Source organism: Acartia tonsa, chromosome 11, assembly GCF_053477335.1.
Source record: "Acartia tonsa isolate MP-2025a chromosome 11, ASM5347733v1, whole genome shotgun sequence".
Classification (NCBI taxonomy): domain Eukaryota; kingdom Metazoa; phylum Arthropoda; class Copepoda; order Calanoida; family Acartiidae; genus Acartia; species Acartia tonsa.
Genome location: NC_137270.1, coordinates 13798257 through 13825584, shown reverse-complemented (window position 1 = coordinate 13825584; position 27328 = coordinate 13798257). Strand labels below are relative to the sequence as shown.

The following is a 27328-nucleotide window of genomic DNA, read 5'->3' as shown; positions in this document are numbered from 1 at the left end:
TTTAAACTTCTTAGCAGAGTTTCGGATCCGCATTGATTGTATGCGGATCCGGATCCTCAAAATTTTGTCAGTGCGGATCCGGATCCGGATCCTTGACAATAAAAATAAAATCACCAAAGGGGGAGGTCATTTTCTAGTAAATGCCGTAAAGGTGTGTGTGTTATAAGGCCTAAAAATAGTAGTAGAACGATAAGGTGCTCTATATATTTGTATTCCCTATTGAATAGAACAATAGGGAGCACCTTATCGTTCTACTACTATTTTTAGGCCTTATAACACACACACCTTTACACACTTTTACGGAATTTACTAGAAAATGACCTCCCCCTTTGTCAAAAAAAAATTATTCTTTAATTCGAAGTCAAAAATACTTTTAATTTTCAAGTCTGAACCTAAACCTTAAAGATTGGCTCTCATCAAGAGAATGTCTGAGATTTTATATAAAGAGGACTATCCACGAACAAGAGCACGTGATTCTAAGTACATTCCAGCATTGATCCTGAGTATTTTCTTTCAGAATATAATAGGTCACTATCAATAATTAATATATTGACGAGAAAATTTATGTTTCACCACTTCCAGTTGAAGAAAAGTAAAAAAATGTCCACCATTTTTCGTTAAAATTCTATCAAACGTTTTGTTGAGTTCGGGGTGTCTTTAATTGTCCATGTTGTCAAATGATAAAAATTAAAAAATGTCAAAAGCACATTTACTATATCTCATATGTATGTTTAAATTCATGCTGATATGGATTAATTTACAATCTATATAACACGAGTATTCGCATATGTATCATCAAATATCCATTTTATTAAAAGAATTAGCTTCATAAAAGTTTTCAAAATCAATTGAAATACCTAAAAAAAACATGGTGAAACATAAATTTTCTCGTCAATATATTAATTATACATGGTGACCTATTATATTCTGAAAGAAAATAGTTAGGATCAATGCTGGAAGGTACTTAGAATCATGTGCTCTCGTTCGTGGATAGTCCTCTTTAGGTGGATTTTTCCATTTTTCCCGCATTTTTTTGAATCGGATTCGAAACTCTGCTTCTTAGATTAACTATAGTAACTTTCTAATTTTAGCAGTGGAGCTACCCTTGTATTAACTTCTTATTTTATTTATTATATGATGTATGATTATTTCTGAAAAACGAATAAATCATTTCAACAACGTGTCTGTCAGTTCGTATTGCTATTGGGGAAATGTGATTTTTCAGCTGCTATTCAAGATGGACAGCTGAATTTTTTAAAAAGATTTCCTATACTATTTAGCATCCATTATCCAATCTACTTTGTCAGTCGGTCTGTCAGTCATGCTTTAAAGTACAAATATTAAAATATTTGAGAAAGGTTTCATAATTTTTTTTCTCAAATATGTTTCTATTCTTCAGTTTAACAAATACTCTTTAAAATTCTTCGTCACATATATGATTATTTTATGCTTCGCTACTTATGGATGTTATTATCCTTATTTGTTTTAGAAGTAAGAAAGTACAGCCCAAACGATCATACTATTTCCTATGTAAAATCTGGGAAAAAACTTGCCTATCAAGACGCAGGAATGTATGTTGTAACATGATTTCCAAGTACCTAACTGTATACCTAATAGGTATACTAAAAGCCAAGCCCCTAGGTTACTTGATAAAGGGGGGGGGGGGAATTGACCTAAGCGGTAAGAAAGATTCTTTGAAACCGACAGACATTCTGACAACCGTGTTTAATTTATCTTGAAAGTCTGTCCATACCTTTACTGGCTAGAAGTGGTCTAAAAGGTTGTAATCCCTATTGAACTGATACTTAATTCCCATTGACCTGAAGAAATATTGTACAACATACCTTGATCCTCAGAGAAAGGAGTTCACCGCTGTTCAAAGTGTGAGAAAAGCTTTGAAATGCGAGTCAGTTTGGAATATCATTTCAACAAAATCCATGGAAAAAAATCTCTCTTTTGTACCCGGTGTGATAAAGGATTTGCATCAAATAATGGATTGAAATTGCATAGATTTACACACATGAAAAAAGATAACTGGCCATTTATCTGTCCTGTAAAGTGGTGCCAACAAAAATTTTGGGTAAGTGAATAATTTCATTTTTTTGTGTTGGTGGTTCGGTTGGCAGGGATGGAGGGGACAATAGACTAAAAGTTTACTGGTACTAAATGCTTTATTACTCTGTTATACTTTTCTTAGTTATTATTTTCAAACTAGAAGTGTCCAAACTTCTAAACCAAAAATTTTAATCTACAGAAGGGTTATTTATGTTTGCCATAACTGAGGATGTACACCAACTTTTCGCTCAATGTATTATCCCTTATAATATCTTGGAAGTTTGTAGTTATACTAAAAGTATCAATATCAGAAAAATATTACCTATTTAAAATCAAATGCACTTCAATTCTCATGATGCTTTTTATTTAGACAAAAGGCAATATTCCTAAGCATTTAATGTCGGGTGTTCACAAGAATGACAATATACCAAATCCTGAAACTCAAAAAGAAGAGGTTAGTTCTATAAATTTAATATAAAAGTTAATACTAGAAACTATAGGTAGCAAAGGGATAGTTACATGAAGTGCATTTCAGATAAATGATTTCAAGCATAAGTATAAGTAAACCATAAAAAATATATAATTTTGTATTACTATAAATAACAATTAGATATCTCTAAATTAGTCGTCATGCCAGTTATAAAAATTAGGGTTGGCAATCCAAATCCGGAATCCGCTCAATTTTTTGTCAATTTTGGAATCCGGAATTCGTTTTTGCATAGCTGATTCAGATTCTTAATTGGTAGGCTAAAATTAGCGTCTTGAGTTTTTTCTTTCAACTCTTGATATTGTAAGATTTTTGCATTAATATTTTGACCCTAATCCTATTGAATTGTATATGTTTATGATTAACTTTATTTTAAAGTTTACTGTTTTGAATTTATGTTTTCTTGATATTTTAAAATTTACAACTTTTTTTTACATAAGTGGTTGAAACTGTTTCATCCTGAGGACAAAGCAGAAGAAATGAAAGAGAAAGTTGAGGTGAAAGCGAAGGAAGAAAATGAAAAGTTTCTTCAATTATCCAACAATGATATGTTTTGTCAGGTGAAACTTAAAATATATATTTACTAGCAGCTACGCCTCTAGAGGCCATACGTTTGTTTTTTGTCCCTTTCTGAATGTGAAACAGTGAAAGTGAAGAATTTCTTATATAATTGCTTATAAACATGCTAAAAAAATACTTTTTGTGGGTCTTACTGTATTTGAATTTCAAAAATCTAATCCTGAAAACAGGATTTAAAGGTTGGTTAATGAATAAATAATTTTTTTAGTTGAGAGATTTCAACCTGCCTCATGATAACGTGTTACAATTCAAGAAGATTAACAATGACAAATATTTGGTGAGTTCTAATTATATTTTTACCTCCCTAATAAAAAAAATTAAAAGTTGTATAAAAGTTATGAGAAGATTTTTCTATTTAGATAACATGTGAGATGTGTCATTTGTATATGAAAGTTCAGAGAGCAAAGTCAATGTCTCCCACCATAAAGGATTACAGTCTTGAAGAAGTTTGTGAAGATCATGCTTGCAGGAAAAGTTTAGATACCTGAAATTCTAACTCCATAAAATTATTTCATTATTTAAAAACTACTGGTTACGACTCTAGCATCTAGGGTCTTTGTTTTCAAAGTGACAAATAGGGGCTAATAATAATCTTAAAACGTGAATCTGTAAATAAAACCCCTAAAACCATCACAGTACCTATGTGAAGCTTATCCAAAGTTATCTTTACTTTGACTCCAGAAAAGAATTGGGCTATCCAAATATTGGATTGCTGGAGGACCAACCAACAGAGCTGGAAAGGATGAAACTAACCTGTATCCTGTGCACCAGACCTACAGCAGAAAAAGATTGCTTCAGGAAATTTTAATGAACTTAAAAAATTAATAAGTAGTTGGGATAAGTAGTTACTTCAACTGAACTTTATCTTCAACTTACTGACTGGGCCTTGTTAAGAGAGTTGGAATTTATTGTGATATTAGCTTTGCCCAAATAAGCTAAATCTTTTTTGGTTTAAGAGTAAAATTAAATAGAATGTTACAGCAGGAAATTACATTCGTTAAATAGAAATGTCTTCGGAAAGTCAGCTTATTTTCTTTGTTATATCAATATTATCTGAAAAATAGACTATTTTCTTTTGGTGTTCATACCTTTTCAATTGAACATTAAATATATCAATTAGGAATGAGAATGAGCTGAAACTGCATTACCTGAATGGACATTGCAATAGATTCTTCAGTGTTAAAATACAAAAATTTAAATTTCCGTATGAGTGTAAAATTTGCCCTCAGAATGACAGAAAGGTAACAAAGTTAATTGAAATTTTCATAAATCAAGAAAGGCTAGGTAATACTTAGGTTATGAGGTTAGGTAATACTTAAGTCAACTGTAATGGTTAACCATTGAAATTTTCTAATTTTATTCTTAATTCTAGATTTTGAAATCCTGGAGAGAAATTCTGTTTCATACAGGTAAAATTTAAATATTGCCTTAAAGGAACCATGCAAGAAATCGCTCTAACTGCTGAAAGACTGCCACAAGTAGACCCAATACCCAAAATTTGAAGCCTCCAGCTTTAAAAACATTTCAAAATCATATTTTTAGTACAATGAAAATTTTGAAAGTTTTTCATTGCTAATAATAGAATTTTCATTATTAAAATACGTTGCCTAGAAAGAAAATTATAAGCTTATTTTTGGCAGAAACTTAGGATGCCAGTAACTGATAACATTTTTACAATAAAAACACTCTTCTTTATAGTCAAAATCATTAAAAAAATTTAGTTTAATTTGCGTTGTATTGAGAGTACTGTAGCGTGAGAATGCCAGCCTTTAGGATTTCCAGCCAATCAAAAGTCTGAGCCCACGCTAAGTCTGCTGATCAACCAATCACAGCTGAGCATCTGTATTACTTACATTAGTTAAAATTTTTCCCGCTATGATTTTACGCTTTTAACGGGCAGTCTACGTTTCTGACACAGATAAGCTTTTAATTTTGCTTCCAGCCAACGTAATTTAATATTGAAATTTCCATCATGAGCATCAATAACTATTTTGAAATATCTGTAACTTTTTTTGTTATTGAAGCTGGAGGCTTCAAATTTTGGGTATTGAGTCAACTCGTGTCAGGCTTTCAGCAGTAAAAACGGGGTATTTCTTGCAGGGTTCCTTTAATATTATTAACATTTCTTCATATTACTTGTAAATATATTCATCAGTCTGCAATTCTTTGGGCTTAAAGGAATTTAAGTGGGAAATACCATCTTAAGTGTCTTTTTTTTTCTTGACTTATACTATATATCACTAAGGTTTCTAGAAAGATTTTATTTTCTTAGGCATTGAACATGAAAAGCTGTATCAGGCATTGAAGCACAATAAGTTCATAGATACTTCCAATTTAATTAAGAGGATCTACCCTAATAAGCACAAGTTGCATGTAATGGCAGAGAGGAGGAGAAGAAGTGTCAGCACTGATGGGGATTCCACAAACAGGTATAAGAAGAAAAAACTGAAGTTAAAAAAGTGAATCATGTAAACAATGAAAACATATAACACACAACTTGAATTGACTTTTTTGTGTTGGTTACTGAAGAACTTACTTTTTAAGTACATTAAGTAAAAATCTATGGATAAATATATAGATATTTATTCTTATAATAAAAGATCATACTTGTAACATTAAACATGGGGGAAGTTTTTTTCACTATAATATTTAGTCTGTTAAATAAAGTTAGATTCAGTTAAATTTTTTTTGTATTCAGTTTGATCGTTTATTTTTAGCTCCCCTTCCATTGTAGTTTAGCCACCCTTGATTGTTGGAATAGATTTAGAATTATTTTTTGTCCAGGATTACTGTTGCTTTTGTCTAATTTTAAGGATTTTGTATTGTTTTTTTTTATTTTGATTCTCGCTTTATATGAATTATTGGACTCTAATTGTTTGTTTTATTTTGGGTTATATATTGTATAACATATGTTATTAGACTCGGATAACTAAACCTTTGTTTTGTCTACTTGTTGTAATCACCTATTTTATTAACCATAAGTAAAAAAGAAAGTGTAAATTTTAATAAAGCCAAGACTAATTCAACATAATCTCTTCTCAAAATATGTAAAACTAGCGGCTACGCCCCTAGAGGCCTCTAGTGGCACTTTGAATGTTTTTTTCTTATTTAAAATATCTAATTAGAGAAATAATTGCTTTATGTTTCGTTCAAGTCTCTTTTTCGGGAGGGGCAATTTTTTTCTAGGAGTGATTTCTCTTGAGAGGGTGGTGGTACCCTCCCCCAAAATAGTTATAAACCTTCCCGGGACCTATGAGAAACTACCCAGTTAAGGAGAACACGATCGGTTCAGCGGTTAGCGAGATCCTTCGGTACAAAAACACAAACACACAGACATCCTGTTACTTTAGTATAAGGATTTATGAAAATAAATATCCGGTTATCCGGCCAAATTACCGGATATCCGGCCGGATAACCGGCCAAATTACTGCATATTAAAGTATCAAAAAAGGATATAGTCCCTTTCGTGGCAACGCACCTTAAGGGGCGATTCGTTGTAGTTTTAAATTTGTTTTTAATAGGTTATTTTAGGTTATATTTGGTTAGGTGATTGCCCTGCAGGGTTAGGCAATTGACCCCGCAAGGTTAGAGTCCCCCGCGAGGGGCTAGAAATAGGAGGAAAGCTACTGTGAAAATACGAATGATCGCTCCTTAAGGGGCGTTGCCAGGAAAGGGACTATACCCGCAAAAAAATTTCTTCATAAACTGGTGTTTTATATTATACTAGCGGTTGCGTCCCTAAAAACTAGGGATATTAGAAGGGCCATGAAAGTGCAGAAAAAGAACTTAAAACCTTACAACGCCTTTTTTTGTAAAAATAAACAGCCTAAAACAACCCTGGGACCTATAAAAAGCGTCACTCTAAAGGAGAACCATATCGGTTCAGCGGTTAGCGAGATCCTTCGCTACAGACAAAAAAAGCTTACTACTTTATATAATAGGATAAAATTAAGGTTAAAACTTAAAAATTAAGTAACTATTAAATGATCTTTCTTCTTAGCAAATAAATCTAATTAACTATTACTACCCTCAATCTGTAATATCAACCCCTAATGGTTGGGAAAGGGCGAGGAATTGGCGTTGAATGCCTGCCCCCACCCCCCCCCCCCTCTGTTTTTTTCTATCCCATTTTCTGTGTATAAAAGGTAGAGGGCTTTAACTGTGTGACTTTTGAAATATGGGTATGACACATAACTGAAATTTTTTTATACCTCCTTTCTGGCGGGCACAGGATGCCAGCAAATCTGGTAAGGTCATTCTGATTCAGGTAAAAAGTAAAAATATTTTTTTATTTAAACAAAGCATTTCATGTTATCTAATACTAAAATATCCTATAGTCGTACATCCTCATATGTAATATAGGTGTTCAAGTCGATTTCAGGTTCCAGGTATAATCCTGCAAGTCCTGAACCTCCAGGTCTCAAGAAATCTTTAAACGGTTCCTTTGACCGCAAATTTTTACTTAAAGATTTCAAAGGGGGGGGGGAATGTGGTGACTCGTGCCACGACATACCAGCAATTTTATTTTGGGTGCAACTCCCTTAGTTTTAGAGATAATTGGGTAAAATCTTTTGGGCTGGGTCACTAAATACCTCAAGTTTTGGTATCTTTCAAAAAAAAATAATAATGATAATATAAACTCTAACGATCAAGATGGAGGAGAGCAACCTGTAAATGGAGAAAACGATAATAATAATAATGATAATATAAACTCTAACGATCAAGATGGAGAAGAGCAACCTGCAAATGGAGAAAACGATAATAAAAACGATAATATAAACTCTAATGATCAAGATGGTGAGAATAATGATCAAGAGGGTGTAAACAATGATCAAGAGGGTGAAAAAAATGATCAAAATGGTGAAAGTAATGATAATAACCAAGGAAATACTGACTCTGGTGATCAAAATGACTCAGATAATCAAAATGGTGATAACCTCGACAATGAGAATGGTGAAAACAATGATGAAAATGGTATAAATTCGAACAATAATGAAAACAATGATGAAAATAACAATAGTGATAATAATAACAGTGATAATAGTATCACTAATGAAAATTCCAATCAAAATGAAAATGAAAATGATAGTGATATCAATAATGAAAATACAAACAAAGAAAGCATTCTGCAATTTTATAACAACATCAGAAAAATGGTGGTTTCAATTAATGTAGAAGCCAACGGAAAAGCTGGAAATACTAAATGAACTAATTAATAAAATAGATGAACAGTTGTCAGTAATAAAAAATGATATATCAAATAATTTCGGTGATAAATTCAACGATAGCCTTGAAGAAATTTACAAGTTGTTACAGAGTAGCTTTAACATACTAATCAGCACTTTAAGTGATGAAGAAAAAAGAAAATTGGAAGAGCTTGATACAATTACAGGTGAAGATAGTAATGTTAAAATTAATATAAGCCTCAAGATATTATCAATGGTAGAAACAATAAAAAGTATGGTAAAATTGCTAAATTTAACCTTTAAATCTTATCAATTAAATAGTATAGATAATAGCTTTTTTACTAATAGGGATGATAGTATTAGTGAAAGGAGTGTTGAGAATGATATATGCCAATCAACTCCCAATAAATGCACCAGCGATGGTATCCAAATATCAGTTATGAAAGATAAACTTAAAAAAGTCCTGATGTTGGACAATATAAGTGAAATTCAATTTAATGATAAAAAGGGAAGTTCTGAAATCTATGAAGAAATTATCGAATTAATTTCTTTTAAAGATTATCTAAATAAAATCTCTGATTTTGAGAAAAGCAAATATAACTTTTCATCTCAGAAAAAACAGTTTAATATAGAAGGGTTAAAAGAAATTTTAGAGGATGAGAAAAAAAATCACAGTATCATGGAAACCTTGATTCAAATTATAAATTATCTTTTAGAGCTAGAGGAAAAATTAAAAAATTCAGAAATAGCGGTTTTAGATAAAAAATTGTTTTCAGAATGTAAAATTATGGGAAGTTTTAAAAGCTTAGTTGTACAACATTTTAAGTATTTAGGTGTCACCCTAGACAGTAAACTGACCTGGTGTAAACACGTTGAGAACATCACAAACAAAGCCACCAAGACTCTGGCCATGTGCAGGTCAACCATTGGCAGAAATTGGGGACTTAAACCTAAGGTATGTAGATGGATTTATATCAGCCTTATTAGGCCTATATTATCCTATGCAAGTGTTGTATGGCTAAAGGTTGCCATAGAAAAAAGTAAGTTTTGTAAACTTGAAAAAGTTCAAAGACAAGGTTGCCGCCTCACCCTTAGTGCAATGTGCACCACAGGGTCAGAATCAATGGAGACCATCCTAGACATCAGACCCATTGAGATTCATCTCAAGGAAGTGGCCCTAAAAAGCTACATCAGGTTAGTAAGGAATGGAAACTGGAAACATAAACCTGGAGAAACCCATAGTAAGTATAATCATTCAGTTATTGTAACTGAATTAAGCAAAGAAATACAAGATATTTCAATGCCAACGGACAAACTTCTTCTTAAAGAGAGGGAGACCTGTGATTTTAACACCATCATTAAATCCAGGACAGAAATGGAAAGTATTAAAGTTCATATGAAACCCAGAACCCCAAATACAATAAATGTATTCACCGATGGTTCCAAAACAGGAGCAGGTAGCGGTTATGGTTACATTTGTAAAGGCACAACAGATATCAAGGCACAAAACTTTGATCATCTAGGTAAGCTAGCCACTGTTTTCCAAGCTGAATTATCAGCACTGGAACAAGCCGCGGCAAAACTTATTCAACTCAATATTTCGGACAACACTATCAACTTTTTTGTTGACAGTCAGGCCGCCATTATGGCAGTAAGTAATTTCACAGTGGTAAACAAGAGTGTTCTTAATGCAAAGAAAGCTCTTAATATTCTTAGCAAAGATAATATTGTTAATGTAAACTGGATACCAAGTCATGTCGGCCACCTTGGCAACGAGGTGGCGGACAGACTTGCCAAGCTAGGTTCCTATGGAGGCGACAGCCATAGGACCAGGCCAGAACCATACTTACCTGTGTCGCTAACGTACATTAATTCTACCATTAAGGAATGGGGACTCAGAGAACATCAGAAAAAATGGCGAACCAGGAAGAAAAAATCAGACTGCAGGCAGACAAAAATGATGCTACCCAGCATACGTAATAAAGCCTGGAATTTTATCCAAAATTGGACAAGAAGAGATGTCATGTACATAACTCAAATACTAACAGGATATGCATGTGTTAACAAACACCTTAAAGAAATGGGGTTTGCTGACACAAAAGCATGTGAACATTGCAATGACCCCATTGAATCTATTGAACACATCTTAGGAGATTGTCCCAAATACAATCAAATAAGAGTAAACATCTTCGGTAATAACATTATATTAGCTAAACACTTTTGGGAACTCAATCTGAGGGATTTAGTAAAATTCTTCAAGAAAACCAAAAGATTTAGCTACTTTGAATAAGTAGTAGCAACCATAATGTAAATATATATACACACTTATTTTAGGTAAATACTGTATATACTGTAAGCTCTATTGAGAGAGGAGGAGAGAGAGAGAGAGAGAGAGCGGGGAAGGTGGAGAAGATGAGGTATGAGGTGACGGACCTAGAGTCTGGCCTTGGTGATCATCAAGTTGGCTGTGCAGCCCAGGAAGATCACCACCTCACCCGAGGTTATCAGGTGTATCAAACAATACAATCTTTGGGTTTAAAAAGAAAATATCTCCTGCATATAAAGTAATACCAGTGCCATTTTGCTTCAACAAAAAATGTCTTATTCTAGATGCAAAAAATTATGTTATAGATAATAAGGGAATATGTGAAGGACAAATAATTGAAGATAAAAACTATTGTTTTAAAGAAATTATAGATATCCCTTGTAAACAGGAGAAAAAAAGTACAGAAAAATGTCAATTTAAAAAAGCTAAAAAAGGTCAAACTATTATTTTGTTTAATAGGGAATATAAATGTGAAAATACTTGTGTATTTAGGAAAGAAGGGGTAATCACAGAACAATCTTTTATGACAAACAAAGATTTTAATGATAATTTTACAGAAGATAAAACAATTTTTGAAAAATTTGCTTCAGAAAATATATATATTCAGATCTCATTATACATGGCAAATTTAATTCTAGGATATATAGTTCTCAGTATATTTAAAAGAATTATGAGAAAATGTATTAAATTGTGCTGCAAAAAGAAGAAAAAAAGAGATAATATTGAAATGATAGTTGTAAATGAAGAAAATAGACCTATGGTTAGACCAGCTAGAAACCAAAGGCGCATTCAGTTTAATCCCACAGCACCTTAACTAATATATAAATTAATTTTAGGTAATACCTGCGAGACACAACAAGAAAAAATTTAGCAGGATGCTGAAAATCAACGATGTCCATAATACGATGCCGGAGAAATTAACGGTGGGAAGATCCATCTCATCAAGGTATTGAGTTTTACCCTAAATAAAAGATAAAAAGATAAGATAATTTAAAACCCAAGAAGGTAAAAAGTCCTGGAAAAAATATTAGAAAGATAATTCAAATAGAAAGATAAAATGGTTAAAGAAAATTTAAAAAAAAAAAGATAAATAAAATTTACGATAGAAAATGCCTAAAGAAAATTTTTAAGATATTTAATTTAAAAATGTATAGAATTAAATGATAGTTGAAAAAATTCATTAAAGTAAAATTCTGTTTACTTTTAGGGTGTCCAAGGATAGGTCAACGGATCCTGATTAAAACGAAATGGCGCTGAACGGCTCATTCAGTAGAAATTTAAATGCTTGTGCCACGGTAAATACAGACATAAGTTTGTTAAACTGAAGGTAAATGGTATTACTACAACTCATTTTAGAAAATATCTATAAAAATTATTAAAAAGATATTACTTTTTTTGGAATATTTATGATAGACTATACAAAGTTATTGAAAGTTTAAAAGATAATTGAAATAAATTTATCAAGAAAAATAAAAAATTAGAGATTAAAATGATAGATTCTAGTAGATGTATATAGATCACTGGAAACGGTAAAACTAATGATTAAATATATTACAGAAAATTGGGTTGAAACTGGTATCAACAAAAACCTGAAATCAAGAAACCCAAACTAAACAGGATAAAGGAATAGTCAAGTGATTTCTATGTTTAATCTCTTATTGTAAATGTTCTAATGTAAAAGTTGTGGTTTTATTTCCTTTTTTAAAAAATAGAAAATTTTATTATTTAAAGAAATTTTTACAATTATGTTAAAGTCTCCTCGGAAAGTTTCAGTTAAAATTTTATTAAAAGTAAAAAGTAAACATAAAATTTTTTGTAGCCTTACAGAAGAAATTTTTTTTCCTTTTAATCATTTGAATATTATGAATAGCAAATTAAAAATGTTTTTTGTCTTTTGATAGCAATTTAGAACTTTAGAAAATTCTTTTTAATAGCGTTTGGAAATATTATTAAATGCAAATTAAAGGGAAATCACTTATGTTACCTGACCAATGATGAGTCAACAACGTCGATCCGGGTGCGAGTTCGACCATGGAAGCAGAAAAATCCATTAATCTGCTGAGGCACCATGAAATATCCATTCATCCCTGGAAATAAATAGAAATAAACACAATGAAACTGGAACCATCAGGAGCTGATGAAGTATAGAACACTATATAACAACAGATGCCACCAGGAGTGCCTACAAAAACAAGAACATCTTCATAATTAAAAGCTGAATCCCTGAATAATATTGTAATTATAATTTTTCCAAATATGTCTAAATATTATTACTATTCTAAGTTCTGAATGAAAGCTGTAATTCGTTTTTTTTATTCTTTTTTCTTTGAAAAAATAAGCAAAACTACAGTATGTTTTTAAATCTTTATTTTTAAGTAAAACAATTAAAAAGTACAATTTTTTTTTATATATTCAAATATTCAATTTTGTTCAGAAAATTTTTTTTATCAAACAGTCTAATTGAAATTTTGTTTTTCCTGATTAGATGAATTTTTAAGCTTTGTGGGGGCAGACTGTGACACTTTTCTGATAAAAAAGTAAAATTTAAATAAATTCAAGCAATGAAATTGTAGAAAAATTGTTTTAATTTGGACAAAATATATAATTTTATGACGTCAATCTAAAATTTTAACCACACTTGTCAAATGTGATTTAGTATTATTAATTTTTGTATTTGATGAGTTGGATTGTTACTGTTGAATGTGAACATTGAAAATATAACTAAGAGAAAGATATAATTTTGTTTACCATTTATTAGCGATTTTTTACAGCGGGACCGCCGTTCACCGCCATTTTCCGTCGCCGCCAAATAAATTTTTTTTATTGCATTTCTTTATCTTTAAAACTAAGGGAGTAGCATCCAAAATAAAATTGGCGGTATGTCGTGGCACGAGTCACCACATCCCCCCTCCCCCCCTTTTAAACTTTTTTATATATCTTCATCACATATTACAATTTCATAAAATCCGTTGCAGTTTACCTGCCAACCTTTGGTTTGCGGCTGGCAGCTGCCAAGTACTGCTGCCACCGCCAAATTTTATCTTTTGAGATTTCGAATATAAAATTTACATAAAGATAAACATATTCAGAAAAAATTGTTCTCTTATTTAAGATTATTTAATATCCGGCCGGATAGTTTCTATATCCGGTATCCGGCCGGATATTGAAAATGGCCGGATATCCGGCCACACCGGATATCCGGCCCCGGGCCCAACCCTAATAATAATCCAGAGATAAATTCAGAACCAACAAGAGAAACGGTGCTACAGAGATATAATAAAAATAGACATATTAATCCAGAGATAAATTCAGAACCAACAAGAGAATCGGTGCTACAGAGATATAATAGAAATAGAGATATTAATCAGAGATAAATTCAGAACCAACAAGAGAATTGGTGCTACAGAGATATAATAGTAATAGAGATATTAATCCAGAGATAAATTCAGAACCAACAAGAGAATTGGTGCTACAGAGAAATAATAGATAGAGATATTAATTCAGAGAATTTAAAAAATAGAAATCCAGAACCAACAAGGCGGTTTTTATTTGGTCATAATCCATGAGTTAATATTACTAAAACTTCTTTTGTGAATTGTTACCTGTCCTTGGATTGCTAAAACCTCTTTTGTAAATTGTTACCTGTCCTTGGATTGCTAAAACTTCTTTTGAGAATTGTTACCTGTCCTTGGATTGCTAAAACTTCTTTTGAGAATTGTTACCCGTCCTTGGAATCTGCTAAATTTCTTCTGAGAATTAGTATTATTACCCGTTCTTAGAACCTGCTAAATCTCTTCTGTGAATTAATATTATTACCCTTTCTTGGAACCTGCTAAACTTATTCTGTGAATTAAAATTGTTACCTGTCTTTGAAAACTGCAAAATTTCTTCTGTGAATTAAAATTGTTTCCTGTCCTTAGAACCAATATCATCAACTCTTAGAAAAATTTGAAATATTGGAAACTGAAAAAAAAAACCTTTGAGAATAAAACTTAAGTTTATTTTAAAAGAGAATTTGACAATTTCTTTGCTAATTTGTGGAGAATGGTTAAAACACACAAAATCATTGACCTGATTTTGTTCAAAGACTTCAGGTGAGGTTGGCTGCTCTCAAAAAGGTTGATTTGCTGAAAATAGGAATATTTTCAACGTCTTTTTTTAAACCAAATTCTCTATAGAATTATCATTCAATAAAAATGCTTTCAGATAAGACGATAGACTAACTAAACAAAAGTACCCACGACTGTGGCTCAACACGTAGCGCATCTGCTTGTCGTCGGGAAGGTGATAGCTTCTAATCTTGGTCCAACACCGCGTCATAACTAAAGACATTAAAAATGGTTCCCACTGCTACTATGTCAGATGTGCGACGTAAATAGTTAGAGTGGGGGAATGCTTTGGCCCAAAACAGGCACACCTCGCTACCATGCACAGTTGGGACTTCTCAGACAAAGGTCGTGCATCTCAGAGAGTTGGTTGTCTGATGGGTGATTGGAGGCTTTACACCGAAATCATAAGTATTGTATGTATGTTCCAAGGTGCGTGGAGAGAGGTCTAGTACCTGAATTGACACCTAGCCCCCTAGAGTCTTTAACTAAACAAAAGTATCTAGGTACTTAATTCCTTTTTTACGTTGTTCTTTTTAGGTTTTTTTTATTTCTACCATTTTTACCTTAAGTGGGCCATCCTGACTGACTGTGTAAGTGTGTCCAAAACAGATTAAAGTTGGTCCAGAAAACAATCAACAGAAGACTCGCTACTCTGTCTGTACAACACTAATTCTGCCTGAATTATCCAACAAATAGTTTAATTTTTGAATATCAAACTAATCAACAAATCTGAAGATTAATTTGATATTCTTTATAAAATTTTATCAAATTTGAATATACAGGAACAATGCACATAATATAAAGTAAAGCAAAAACATCGCCATTATATATTATGAGATCTTTTTACAAGGAAAATCAAAGCATAGAAACTAAAATGCAAAAGTTTCATTTTGACCACTCCCTACAAATAAACTTTTGTTCATTCTATGTGGACTATATATATCTCCATACTTATTAGTTCTAATAGTGTGTCGAGAACTCTGTATTTTCTCCATAGCTGAGGTATCTAAAATACATCTATTATGTGAGTATTCTCCTGGTTTTACAATTGAGATCTTTTTATGTGGAAAATCAAAGCATAGAAACTAAAATGCAAAAGTTTCATTTTGACCACTCCCTACAAATAAACTTTTGTTCATTCTATGTGGACTATATATATCTCCATACTTATTAGTTCTAATAGTGTGTCAAGAACTCTGTATTTTCTCCATTGCTGATGTATCTAAAATACATCTATTATGTGAGTATTCTCCTGGTTTTACAGTTGAGATCTTTTAAAGTGGAAAATCAAAGCATAGAAACTAAAATGCAAAAGTTTCATTTTGACCACTCCCTACAAATAAACTTTTGTTCATTCTATGTGGACTATATATATCTTCATACTTATTAGTTCTAATAGTGTGTCGAGAACTCTGTATTTTCTCCGTTGCTGATGTATCTAAAATACATCTATTATGTGAGTATTCTCCTGGTTTTACAATTGAGATCTTTTTATGTGGAAAATCAAAGCATAGAAACTAAAATGCAAAAGTTTCATTTTGACCACTCCCTACAAATAAACTTTTGTTCATTATATGTGGACTATATATATCTCCATACTTATTAGTTCTAATAGTGTGTCGAGAACTCTGTATTTTCTCCATTGCTGATGTATCTAAAATACATCTATTACGTGAGTATTCTCCTGGTTTTACAGTTGAGATCTTTTTAAGTGGAAAATCAAAGCATAGAAACTAAAATGTAAAAGTTTCATTTTGACCACTCCCTACAAATAAACTTTTGTTCATTATATGTGGACTATATATATCTCCATACTTATTAGTTCTAATAGTGTGTCGAGAACTCTGTATTTTCTCCATTGCTGATGTATCTAAAATACATCTATTACGTGAGTATTCTCCTGGTTTTACAGTTGAGATTTTTTTACGTGGAAAATCAAAGCATAGAAACTAAAATGCAAAAGTTTCATTTTGACCACTCCCTACAAATAAACTTTTGTTCATTATATGTGGACTATATATATCTCCATACTTATTAGTTCTAATAGTGTGTCGAGAACTCTGTATTTTCTCCATTGCTGATGTATCTAAAATACATCTATTACGTGAGTATTCTCCTGGTTTTACAGTTGAGATTTTTTTACGTGGAAAATCAAAGCATAGAAACTAAAATGCAAAAGTTTCATTTTGACCACTCCCTACAAATAAACTTTTGTTCATTCTATGGGTGGAATCCTGTATGGGTGCAATTTCGTGGGTGGAATCCTGTATGGGTGCAATTCCGTGGGTGGAATCCCGTATGGGTGCAATTCCGTGGGTGGAGTCCCGTATGGGTGCAATTCCGTGGGTGGAATCCCGTATGGGTGCAATTCCGTGGGTGGAGTCCCGTATGGGTGCAATTCCATGGGTGGAATCCTGTATGGGTGCAATTCCGTGGGTGGAATCCCGTATGGGTGCAATTCCGTGGGTGGAATCCCGTTCTGGTAAAATTCCATTGGGTGGAGTCCCGCTGGATGCAATTTCGTGGGTGGAATCCCGTATGGGTGCAATTCCTTGGGTGGAATCCCGTATGGGTGCAATTCCGTGGGTGGAATCCCGTATGGGTGAATTTCCGTGGGTGGAATCTCGTATGGGTGCAATTCCGTGGGTGGAATCCCGTATGGGTGAAATTCCGTGGGTGGAATCCCGTTCAGGTGCAATTCCATTGGGTGGAGTCCCGCTGGGTGCAATTCCGTGGGTGGAATTCTGTATGGGTGCAATCCCGTGGTTACCGTAAAAAACAAATAGTTTTCATTTCGTCAAATAATGGAAAGTTAATCCTATTAAATAAATAAACAATAAACGACGTAAATTACCACTTTTTGTATCAAAAATAACTATTTTTTTTATATTTTTAAAATATAATAACCCTTTATGAACGACACATATTATTGTCAAGAAATGATACATTCGGCAAATTTTTTTACAACACTTGTAAAACTTAGCGCTCTCTCTGTAGATTTAAAACCTGTAGATATTATAGGATATGTTAAACTACAATTTTATTTAATTTTGTGGGTTCAGACAAATTGTTTGAAGAGACATTTTATATACCCGAAAATACCTCTAAATTAATAAATTTAGGGTCGGAATTTGTAAAAACAAATGAAATAAATCTGCTTCTGGACAAACAGTCCTTTCAATTACCCGGGGGGAGCTTATCCCTATCGAAAATGGTTTATGTTAACACTACAGGAATGTACTTAATATTTTTCATTTTAAAAATACATCAATTTTCTTGAATAATACCTAATCTTGTTAAAAAAGTTTTTTTGTATTTTTATTTGCACTGTTCTATAACTAATGTTATTTATTAAACATACAACTAGAAGTAGTTTGTGAATCTTTTTAATTCTAATTATCTGATTTTAACAGTTTTGTATCCTCAATAAACTCTTGTTTATTTTCCAGTAACGAAAGAGAGGATACAGCTCCAGTACCTGGAACTTCAAGACAGCTACCTGGAGATCCATCTGAACCCAGGCCAGGCTCTGCTGGATCCAGACCAGCCTCTGCTGGATCAAATATAAGTGAAACAAAGAGGCCTAGGTCAACTTCAGCCGCAGCTAGCAACAGCAGCAATGAGTTTCAGGAGGTAAACATTGTTTACAGAAGTTTCTCTATACCTAATTCACTTTGTCCGTCCATCCGGATCACTATTTGGAATTGTGATGTTTTTGGATTCTATTTAAGATTGTGATTTTACCAATGATCATTCAGAATATAATCTACTTTGTACGTTGGTTTATCGGTTATGCTTCAAAAGACATATTTATATATACATGTATATTTTTTTATAGAGGTTTCGAGATTTTTATTATTATAATGAGGGATGTATATTAGTTTATCGTTCATTATCTTATCCATTAAGATACCTGAGAATGAAGGGGAATAGTATTTACCCAGTGATCACTTAATCCAAGCATTTAATACATTTCAAGGGATAAGACAATGGATAACACTCATTTATTAGAATATGATTATTATAATATAATTACTGCTATTTTAAACCAACCAATCAAGCAATACCTACTTTTTTTTATCTTTTGAAAATTAAAAATATTTTCAGTCAAGACAAAGGTGGCAGAGCGGGGATTCGAACTCGAGTTCTATAATTTCAGCTGCCCAGCCTCTTGGCAGGATTGTGGATCCAAATGGAATTTTTATCTGCACAGTTTGTCCACTCAACAATGAAGGAAATCAACTTTATAGTTCTTATATAACTAGTTACTTCAGAAGGGGAGGTCAGAAAAAAAGTAAGTAATTTAGGGCTTCTCTGAACTGTACAACTAATTGGGACCAGCATTTTCCCAGCACTTTAGCTTCATACATAAAAACCTTAATACTTTATATAACAGAATTTTTAAACAATAAAATTCTTTTTGTCCGTGAAGTTTTTGCAAACCATTTAACTTTTTTGCATTTCTAGAAAGCTTAAGCCCTTGGATTGTTTTAAGCTAATTTTTTTTTAAAGATTGGAGTCTTGAAATAGTTTTAGGCTATTTTACTGCCTCCTCATTTCATTCCAATGCATACTATTAAATGTCGGGGGCGAACTAGGAAGCCACTAGTTGTATTATTATTATAAAGTTGATTTATTTACCAGAACCAGAAAGTAGTCAATTGTGTTCAAGATTTAGCAATGAGAGTTACTTCAGAGACCATCTTGTTTCTAAACATTTTATGTTACACATTGATGAAAGGTATAGTAATAGATTTATTATTCTAGATGATCAATTTTGAAATTTTTTATACCCTTTCTATTCTTTTGTAGGTACTCGGCTGTGTTTATATTTCCGACGCTATAAGCTAATTTCTAAGACTACAAAATTGGGAGAGGGTCCTTGCCCTGTGTACAGAGTTACATATAGCATGCCACCCTCTATTCTTTTACTTTAATTTTGAAGTCCGAATTTGTAGTTACCAAGGCTGCAAACTAATATTTAGTAATATTAAGGTGTGAAGCTCCTGTGCGCATTATAAATGAGGAGGGTGAAAATGTCCTGATTTGTGGGTACCTCGGCTGCCAAAGAACATTTAGAAATATTGAAGCAAGGTAATTATGGCATATAGAGCTAGCGGATACGTCCCTCAAGGACTGCAGGGTCAGGATGGATTGGGGATATCGACCCTCTACTTTCAATTTTACATTTTAACAGAAAAAGTAAGTGGGGAGTTCTGTATGAATATTTCAACAAAATTTCTCAAAAGTGATAAAATTAACATTTCTTTAATAAAACTTCTTATAAAAGTTATAGAAAATGATCAACCATATATTGCAAAAAATTCTTTATAATAGGTAGTTAATCTACATTTATTTTTTAAAAATTCTTCAGTTTGAATTAACCTACATATTTATTTTAGATTAAAACATATTGGAAATGAACATGGTTTGGTTGATGATTGTTTAAAGGTGAAAGAATAGTTATTTCTCGTATCGTATTATAAACGGCTTTCCGCGGATATAGAATGTACAATTATAAGATTAAAACTAGTTTTTTTAGCCCCGTGGTGCCGAAGGTACCGGCTAAAAAAACTGGTTTTAATCTTATGATTGTACATTTCTATATTCGTAGAAAACCGTTTATAATTCGATGCTAGACATAGTTTTTTCGTATGGATGAGAACCGGTTCCTATCCACCGGATTCGAATGAATACGAGAAAGTTTATTATGCATTTTCAAAAAAATTTTAGAATGTTTATTTATCTCATCTTTCCGCAGATATTAAAATGAAAAGATTGAAACTGGTGTCAATTTTATTATTTTAATTTTAATAATCGTCAAAAATTGTCTACTACGATGCTATGCATGATTTTTCAGAATTGTCGGGAACCGGTTCTAATCTAGCGGATATTATTCGTTTCGAAGCTAAACTGAATTTTTTTTACCGACTAAAGGCACTGATATTACTTATTATTAAATGTTTTCATTCTCAAACTTTCACACTTGATTTTAAAATTTATTGAAAAAGTAATGTCATACAAAAATTTTAGTTAGGTGGTCAAACAACATTTTGAATTTTTTTTTTCAATGTCAACAACTTGAATGGTTTGAAAGAAAACAGGTTTTTAGACAAAAAAATATATAATATTCAATATTCTAGGATGCAAGTATTTACAAGAAAGCCAAATTATGGGCCAAAGAGAATCTCAGTCTACTTAGAGAACCTCGGTCACATTTTATTGATGGATCAAACCTAAAAGCTCCTAGATCTAGGTAAACTTAATTTTTTAATACAAGCGTCTATGTCCCTTATGGTTGCTTTAGTTAGGGCGAAGGGTAGGTCAACCTTAAACTTTCCATTTTAGTTGGAGGGTGGAGGTACCCTTCTTCAAATTATTTTTGAACTTTACCTTTACCTGTATAAAAAAATCTTCACTATGTATAAAGATGAAACCATATCGGCCCAGCAGTTGGCGAAATTTTAAGCTTAAAATTGACATTTGTAAAGGAATTATTGTAAGTTTTACTTCAGGGAACCTGAGAATCTTGATGATACATTTTACAATGAAGAGACGGTTTATGATTCCATGGACAATCTTCCTTCTACTTCCACAGGTTGGACATTTTTACCTTCTTAATTGATAGCTTATGTCGTTAATTTAGGCATGTTAGAATTGTCCTATCGATTTCAAACTTGACATGTTTATTCCTGTATCAACTATGTTTTTATAATATTTTAATTTTACATTTTTAGAGGCACTTTAGTAGGGAGATTTAAAGTTTATAACCCAATTTTTTATTTTAGATTTAAAAAGAAAAGGGAAAAAATAAGGGGGATTGGGGCGGGGTTGTATTCGTTTTACCAATTGGAAAATTATTTTACAAACAAAATCCTCGAAAAATTTTATTTAAAGATATTTTGAATTAGGTCGACGACCAGGAACCCCACTGCCATCTCCTGGAAGATATTCCTACGACGATTCTGATTCGGAACAAGGAATTTTTAACAATTTTGTTATGTCATTGAATTGTGATTGATGTGATTTTAACTTTAAAAAAGTACCTACTTAACATTCAGAATAATCAAACCAATCTATTAACAGAAGTGTGAAAGAGGGAGGGAACATTGGACTTAAAATTACACTGGTACCCAAAGTATTATAAACACGTTCTCTCATATGCTGGCTCAAAAATTTGGGTAATTTATTAAATCTGAAGTTATTTATATTTTGATTTCTATCATTATTGCCAAAAAATAAGTACCTACCTAGCTGACATGTTTTTATAATAAACAAAATTGTTGAAAATAAATTACGAACAGAAAACGAGAATTCATATTCAAGTAATTCTAACACAACTCCTTCAAAAAATCCGTTTCAGGTAAAATGCTGTTCTTAAGCGAAGTTTTTCTATAATTATGGTCGGTCCGTCGTAACGGAAGGCTCTTTTTGTTAATTTAGGCATTTAATATTGTTCTATTGATTTTAAACTTAATGGTATGATTACTGAAACATATAGGTCCAATTTAGAAATCGTAGCAACTCTACTAGTACTAATAATTATTGCTAGAACGTCATGATACCGAACTATCAATTTTTAAAACTTATTATATGGATTTTTATAACATTTTAATAAGTAATATAATGAATAATCATTTTATTCTGTCGATTTTAAAACTATTCTTGTTTTAAACTAGAAATATGTGTCAGAATTTATCTCTATGCTTAACTTTCTATTTATTGTCTTTTTTAACCTCTTGAAGAGCATCCACGTGAAAGAGATTTCATGTTCATGTTTTGCTGCGCTACATATGGATATAATTGTTCTTGTTTCAGTGCCGCGAATGTGGGATGGAATGCGCGACCAAAGAAACTCTTCGAGTACATTCTTGTTATTTCAAAATATCATCTTCACCACAGAAAAGAAAGGTAGCGTGTTGGATTCAATCTCGCCTGATACTCAGGAAGGGAGGGAACATTGGACTGTAGATTATACTGATACTCATAGTTTTCTAAACTTGTATTACCCTTTGGCAGTGTAAATTTTTCTAAAGAAAGTGTGATTTTGTTAATTTCAGGGATAGTGCAACAATTTATCGTTCATTTTCTTATCCCCCAAGATGGCTGACTTGATAATACCTTGTTTCTAGGGAAGGAAGACATCACAGGGAAGTGAGGAGAGTGTAATATCAAGTACTGGCAGTACACAGAATTTAGATTATTATTATTTTGGCATGTAATGTACATTAATCACCCATTGTCTTATCCCTCAAGATGGCTGACTTGATAATACCTTGTTTCTAGGGAAGAAAGTCATCCCAGGGAAGTGAGGAGAGTGTTATATCAAGTACTGGCAGTACACTTGCAAGCTCTGCTAGTAATATTGAGGAGCCAATAACTGATAACGAAGCCAAAGAATGTGAGAATAAAAAGTCAAGTTCTTCTTTTCAATTAAAGGTAAATATTAAGTGTTATCTAGCACTGAAGAAAATAACTAGTTTAGTAATGTTCGTATGTTGCTATACATACATGCAAGGAACTTAAGGGATAAGACAATGGGGGATGAGTTAAGGATCGCCAATTATCATAAATGACAATGTTTCTTCTGTAGATTATTTTTTTTTTCTAAAGCTTGGATAATGCTAGTTTGAACCAACCAATCAAGATTTAATTAAAGTATCCACTATTTTTTTAAAAAACTTTGGGCATCCCTTCCTCCCTGGTTAATGTTATTAGGTATGTAAAATAAACCTCCTACGAAATTTTCCTTATTGTCTTTTTGAATAGATTTTTTTTTTGTAAATTCTTCAGGGGTGTATATTCTGCACAAGATTTATTTTTTTTCCCCTGCTACAAAATTTTTTATTTTTTTCCCCCCTAGATTTTTCTTAAAAAGTAGGGGGGGAAATAGAAAAATATTTAAAGAACTCTATATTTTATTTATTTTATCCCTCCTACCACACATATTTTTAGTTTTTTTTTAACCAAGGAGGGGGGCGAAATGGAAAAAATGTTTTCAGTTTTCTTAATTTTTGCATTTTTTTCCCTCCAACCACTTATTTTTATTCCCCCCCCCCCCCCTGAGCCGGGGATCCCATGCAGAATATACACCCCTGAAATTCTTAGCAAAGAATTGATTAAAATCAAATTTAAGTTCCTTTATATTTTGAGATTTTTTCTACAAAATCCAAATTTGGATTAAATTCGAGTTTTTGTACTTAATGTATATACAACCGGTAGATGTTAAAGTATACCATATTTTCCCAGGACTCTGTACCTGGAATAAAAGCATTGCCGTCATCCGAGCCTAAACCATCCACTTCCAGCAGCTGCTATTCTACAGAAAATGAACAGTTTTCAGTGGTGCAACAAGGCATGGTACCTGGTGCAGGTGGGCTGCCCCAGATAAAATACGGCGTAGAATATGTTTTCATGCAGAATGGAAAGCAAGTGAAGAAAACGCCAATAGAGATTGACGGAGAAGCCATTTGGGTGGAGTGTGTCGGTGGTGGGCAGCCCAAGAAGCATGATAATAACATTATCTACGGCGGAAAATATATTTTCATGGAAAATGGGAAGCAAGTGACGAAAAGGCCAATAGAGGTTGACGGACAAGCCATTTGGGTGGAGTGTGACGAACAACAAAGACAAGGTAAATCTTATTAGGGATCCTAAACAGTAAGGCAGGGGACATTGGGCTGTTTATTTCACTTGTCCCCAAAGTCATAAAATAACATGTTCGTTTTCGTTGGCTTGATAACTTTGGGGACTTTACTTAGGTAATTTTGATTGTTTGGTTCATTTTGTTGAATGGCCAAACGTTTCAACCACTAATTGGAAATATATATTAATTTATCGGCCATTGCCCTTTCCCTTTAGATCCCCGGATCTTAAGGAATGGGACAATAGACGACAAATTGATCTAGTAACATCACAATAATGAATAGAATTATTCGTGGAAAAGTTTCAACATTGAAAGTTTTTACCAACCCCTCAAGATTAACTAATGATAACCGTTATACTTATAAACTTTTATACAGGAGATGAACCTGCCGTACTATCCGTCCAACCTTCAGACAACCCTAGAGTAATACTAGAGCTTGTTAACAATCACGGTGCAGCTGATGAAGAGAATTCAAAAGGTAATTGAAGATATTTACGGGGCATTTCTCATTAGGGTATTATGCTAGCATTATCCTATAATATAAAGAAGTTAGGATTTTTTTGTCTGAAGCTAAATATCTTGGAATTTTTTTGGTCCAAAAGGGTTATCCATTTCAGGGAAGCATTATAAATGTTTTAATATAGTTTATGGCTATTTTCCTAACCTCTTCGTCTTACCCTAGAGGGTAGGGGGAAAGCAACTATTCCGGGTAATTTTAGGATTTGTAGAACTACCCTATAATTGAGAGTAATTTTATTCTGAAATGTTAATTCTTACAAATTAAACGTTTTTTTTTTGTGTTACTTTGTGTTAAATTATCTTCCTTTTTTTAACCGATATTTATATTAATAATCTGAAACTCGTAAAATAGGAATAGTTATTAGAATGTAATTTTTAGTGGTAAATAACTTTAAGGGAGGGGGGGGGGGGTTAATGCAACCATCTCGTAATCAGTGAGCAAATGACACTTAGAATTCGAATTTTGATCTAAACTTTTGCATGCGTAATCCTTGGTAGGTCTATTTTCTCTAAATCGAACAAAAAGTTGGAAAAGTAACGGCTAGCGGCTCAGCCGTTCAGCCGTTTTTTGCCTATTTTCAGGGTAAATCCATTATCAATTACGTAGGAATCAACTTTTTAAAACATATTTTTGGTTTAATTCATGTTAAATGATAGCAATAACCAATTTTAAAACTTCTAGTACCAACAGCTACCGTCTAGAACCGTTTAATAGCGTTTTGGAGTAGAAAAGAGTATTATGTTGAGAGAGGTTTCGTGACTAATTTGCAATATAGATATCAAACAAATGGCAAAACAGATGAGCCGTTAGCCGTTACTTTTCCAACTTTTGGTTCGATTTAGGGAAAATAGATCTACCAAGGATTACTCATGCAAAATTATAGATGGAAATTCGAATTCTAAGTGCCATTTGCTCACTGATTACGAGATGGTTGCATTAAACCCCCCCCCCCCCCCCCCTTTACAAAATTGGTATTTGCTCTTTCTATATTATAATATTTTTTGCTAGATACAGATACCGATACAAGCCTGGAAGATTTGCTTGGTGATTCAAACTAATCAAATCAGTGATATCGTCTGTGATCATTATAACCAAGGAGGGAGAAGACATTTGGAGACAGAAAATATTTTAGTCTTAATACAAAAGTCTCGTCCATAAATTTGCAGTGTTATGTTAACCTTAGTGAGTTTTTAATACTATAAAAATTTATATTACTCGTAAAAAAATTTCTTTATATCCAAGCATTTTTTAAAGATTGCCTCTTGTTACGCTTATTAAGTTATTAAACAGTCAAAATATTGTACAACAGTTAACAGTCAAGTATTGGTAGTTACAATTTACTTATATATACAGTATGTTTTTTTAAAAGAAAAAAGTATTGCTTAATTTGACCCACTTACTATTGACAGAATTACCATTGATATGAATATTATGCCTATTAGTTACATTTTATACTTTTAATAGTACTTTTTGACATGTCACTAAAAAATTCAGGAAGGTATGGGACTTTGGACTGTAAATTATTCTGTTTCCCAAGTTTGACAACATGTTCTCTTATTAGTTGACTTAAACTTCTGGTACTTAAGATTTTAATTGTTCAGTTCAAACAATCAGAGTCCAAACTTTTCAACCAAAAATTTAAATTACAAAAAATAAAAATGGCATATTTTTTAATCATCAAAGGATGTATTTACTTTCATTGTCTTATCCCTTATGATTCCTAAGTTTATTTCACCTAAATTGATCTTTATACAGGGGCGTATATTCTGCAAATTTGACCCGGCTGAGGGGGGGGGGGGGGGGTAAAAATAAAAAATATTTGGTTGGGGAAAAAGGGTATAAATTGAGAGAAATGAAAACATTCTTTTCCATTTTTCTCCCCTCTTTGGTGAAAAAAGAATATGAATAAAATAAAAAGTTTCGAAAATATTTTCCATTTTATCCCCTTCCTTGCTGAAAAAAAAACTGGAGGCGAAAAAAATGAATCTTGTGCAGAATATACACTAAGAGATAAGTTTTCCGGAATTGTAATGTAGGGAGTAGATTTGAAATCTGCATCAAATTTTAAGGATTTTTTATAAAATTCGTTTTTTGTATAATTCTTTATCTAAAAGCGGAAATACAAATTAAGTTAATTAATTTTGGCATCTGTGATTGGTGGATTTAAAAAATCTGCGCTCTGATTGGATGTCTTACATCATTCAACCAATTAGAACGCAGGTAGTTTAAAATCTACCTATCCTATTAGTCAAAATTAATTAACTTAAAATGTATTTTCGCTTTTAGATAAAGAATTTTACAAAAAACGAATTTTATAAAAAATTCTTAAAATTTGATGCAGATTTCAAATCTACTCCCTACATTAAAATTCCGGAAAACTTATATCTCTTAATATACACCCCTGTCTTTATAGGTTCATG

The 27328-nt window shown here is 32.4% G+C and overlaps 1 protein-coding gene across 3 annotated transcripts in view; it reads left to right on the top strand.

Moving 5' to 3' along the window:
• The window catches only part of LOC145331970 (uncharacterized), a 30789-nt gene extending 4088 nt beyond the window's left edge, over positions 1-26701 (top strand). The window contains exons 7-31 of one of the 3 annotated variants that reach the window (XM_080176843.1): positions 1490-1567; positions 1857-2080; positions 2426-2509; positions 2983-3102; positions 3330-3398; positions 3481-3590; positions 3803-3922; positions 4245-4362; positions 4494-4530; positions 5394-5550; positions 18192-18375; positions 18850-18976; positions 19384-19483; positions 19738-19836; positions 20145-20193; positions 20886-20998; positions 21258-21340; positions 21654-21722; positions 22047-22105; positions 22561-22653; positions 22875-22932; positions 23087-23181; positions 23992-24376; positions 24765-24866; positions 25917-26701. In XM_080176843.1, the coding sequence (XP_080032969.1) occupies positions 1490-1567; positions 1857-2080; positions 2426-2509; positions 2983-3102; positions 3330-3398; positions 3481-3590; positions 3803-3922; positions 4245-4362; positions 4494-4530; positions 5394-5550; positions 18192-18375; positions 18850-18976; positions 19384-19483; positions 19738-19836; positions 20145-20193; positions 20886-20998; positions 21258-21340; positions 21654-21722; positions 22047-22105; positions 22561-22653; positions 22875-22932; positions 23087-23181; positions 23992-24376; positions 24765-24866; positions 25917-25966 (2783 nt within the window). In that variant the 3' untranslated portion in view covers positions 25967-26701. Of the gene's footprint in view, positions 1-1489; positions 1568-1856; positions 2081-2425; positions 2510-2982; positions 3103-3329; positions 3399-3480; positions 3591-3802; positions 3923-4244; positions 4363-4493; positions 4531-5393; positions 5551-18191; positions 18376-18849; positions 18977-19383; positions 19484-19737; positions 19837-20144; positions 20194-20885; positions 20999-21257; positions 21341-21653; positions 21723-22046; positions 22106-22560; positions 22654-22874; positions 22933-23028; positions 23182-23991; positions 24377-24764; positions 24867-25916 lie in introns of all 3 variants that reach the window. The other 2 variants (XM_080176844.1, XM_080176842.1) reach the window with 2 other exon arrangements.
• Positions 26702-27328: the final 627 nt, after the last annotated feature.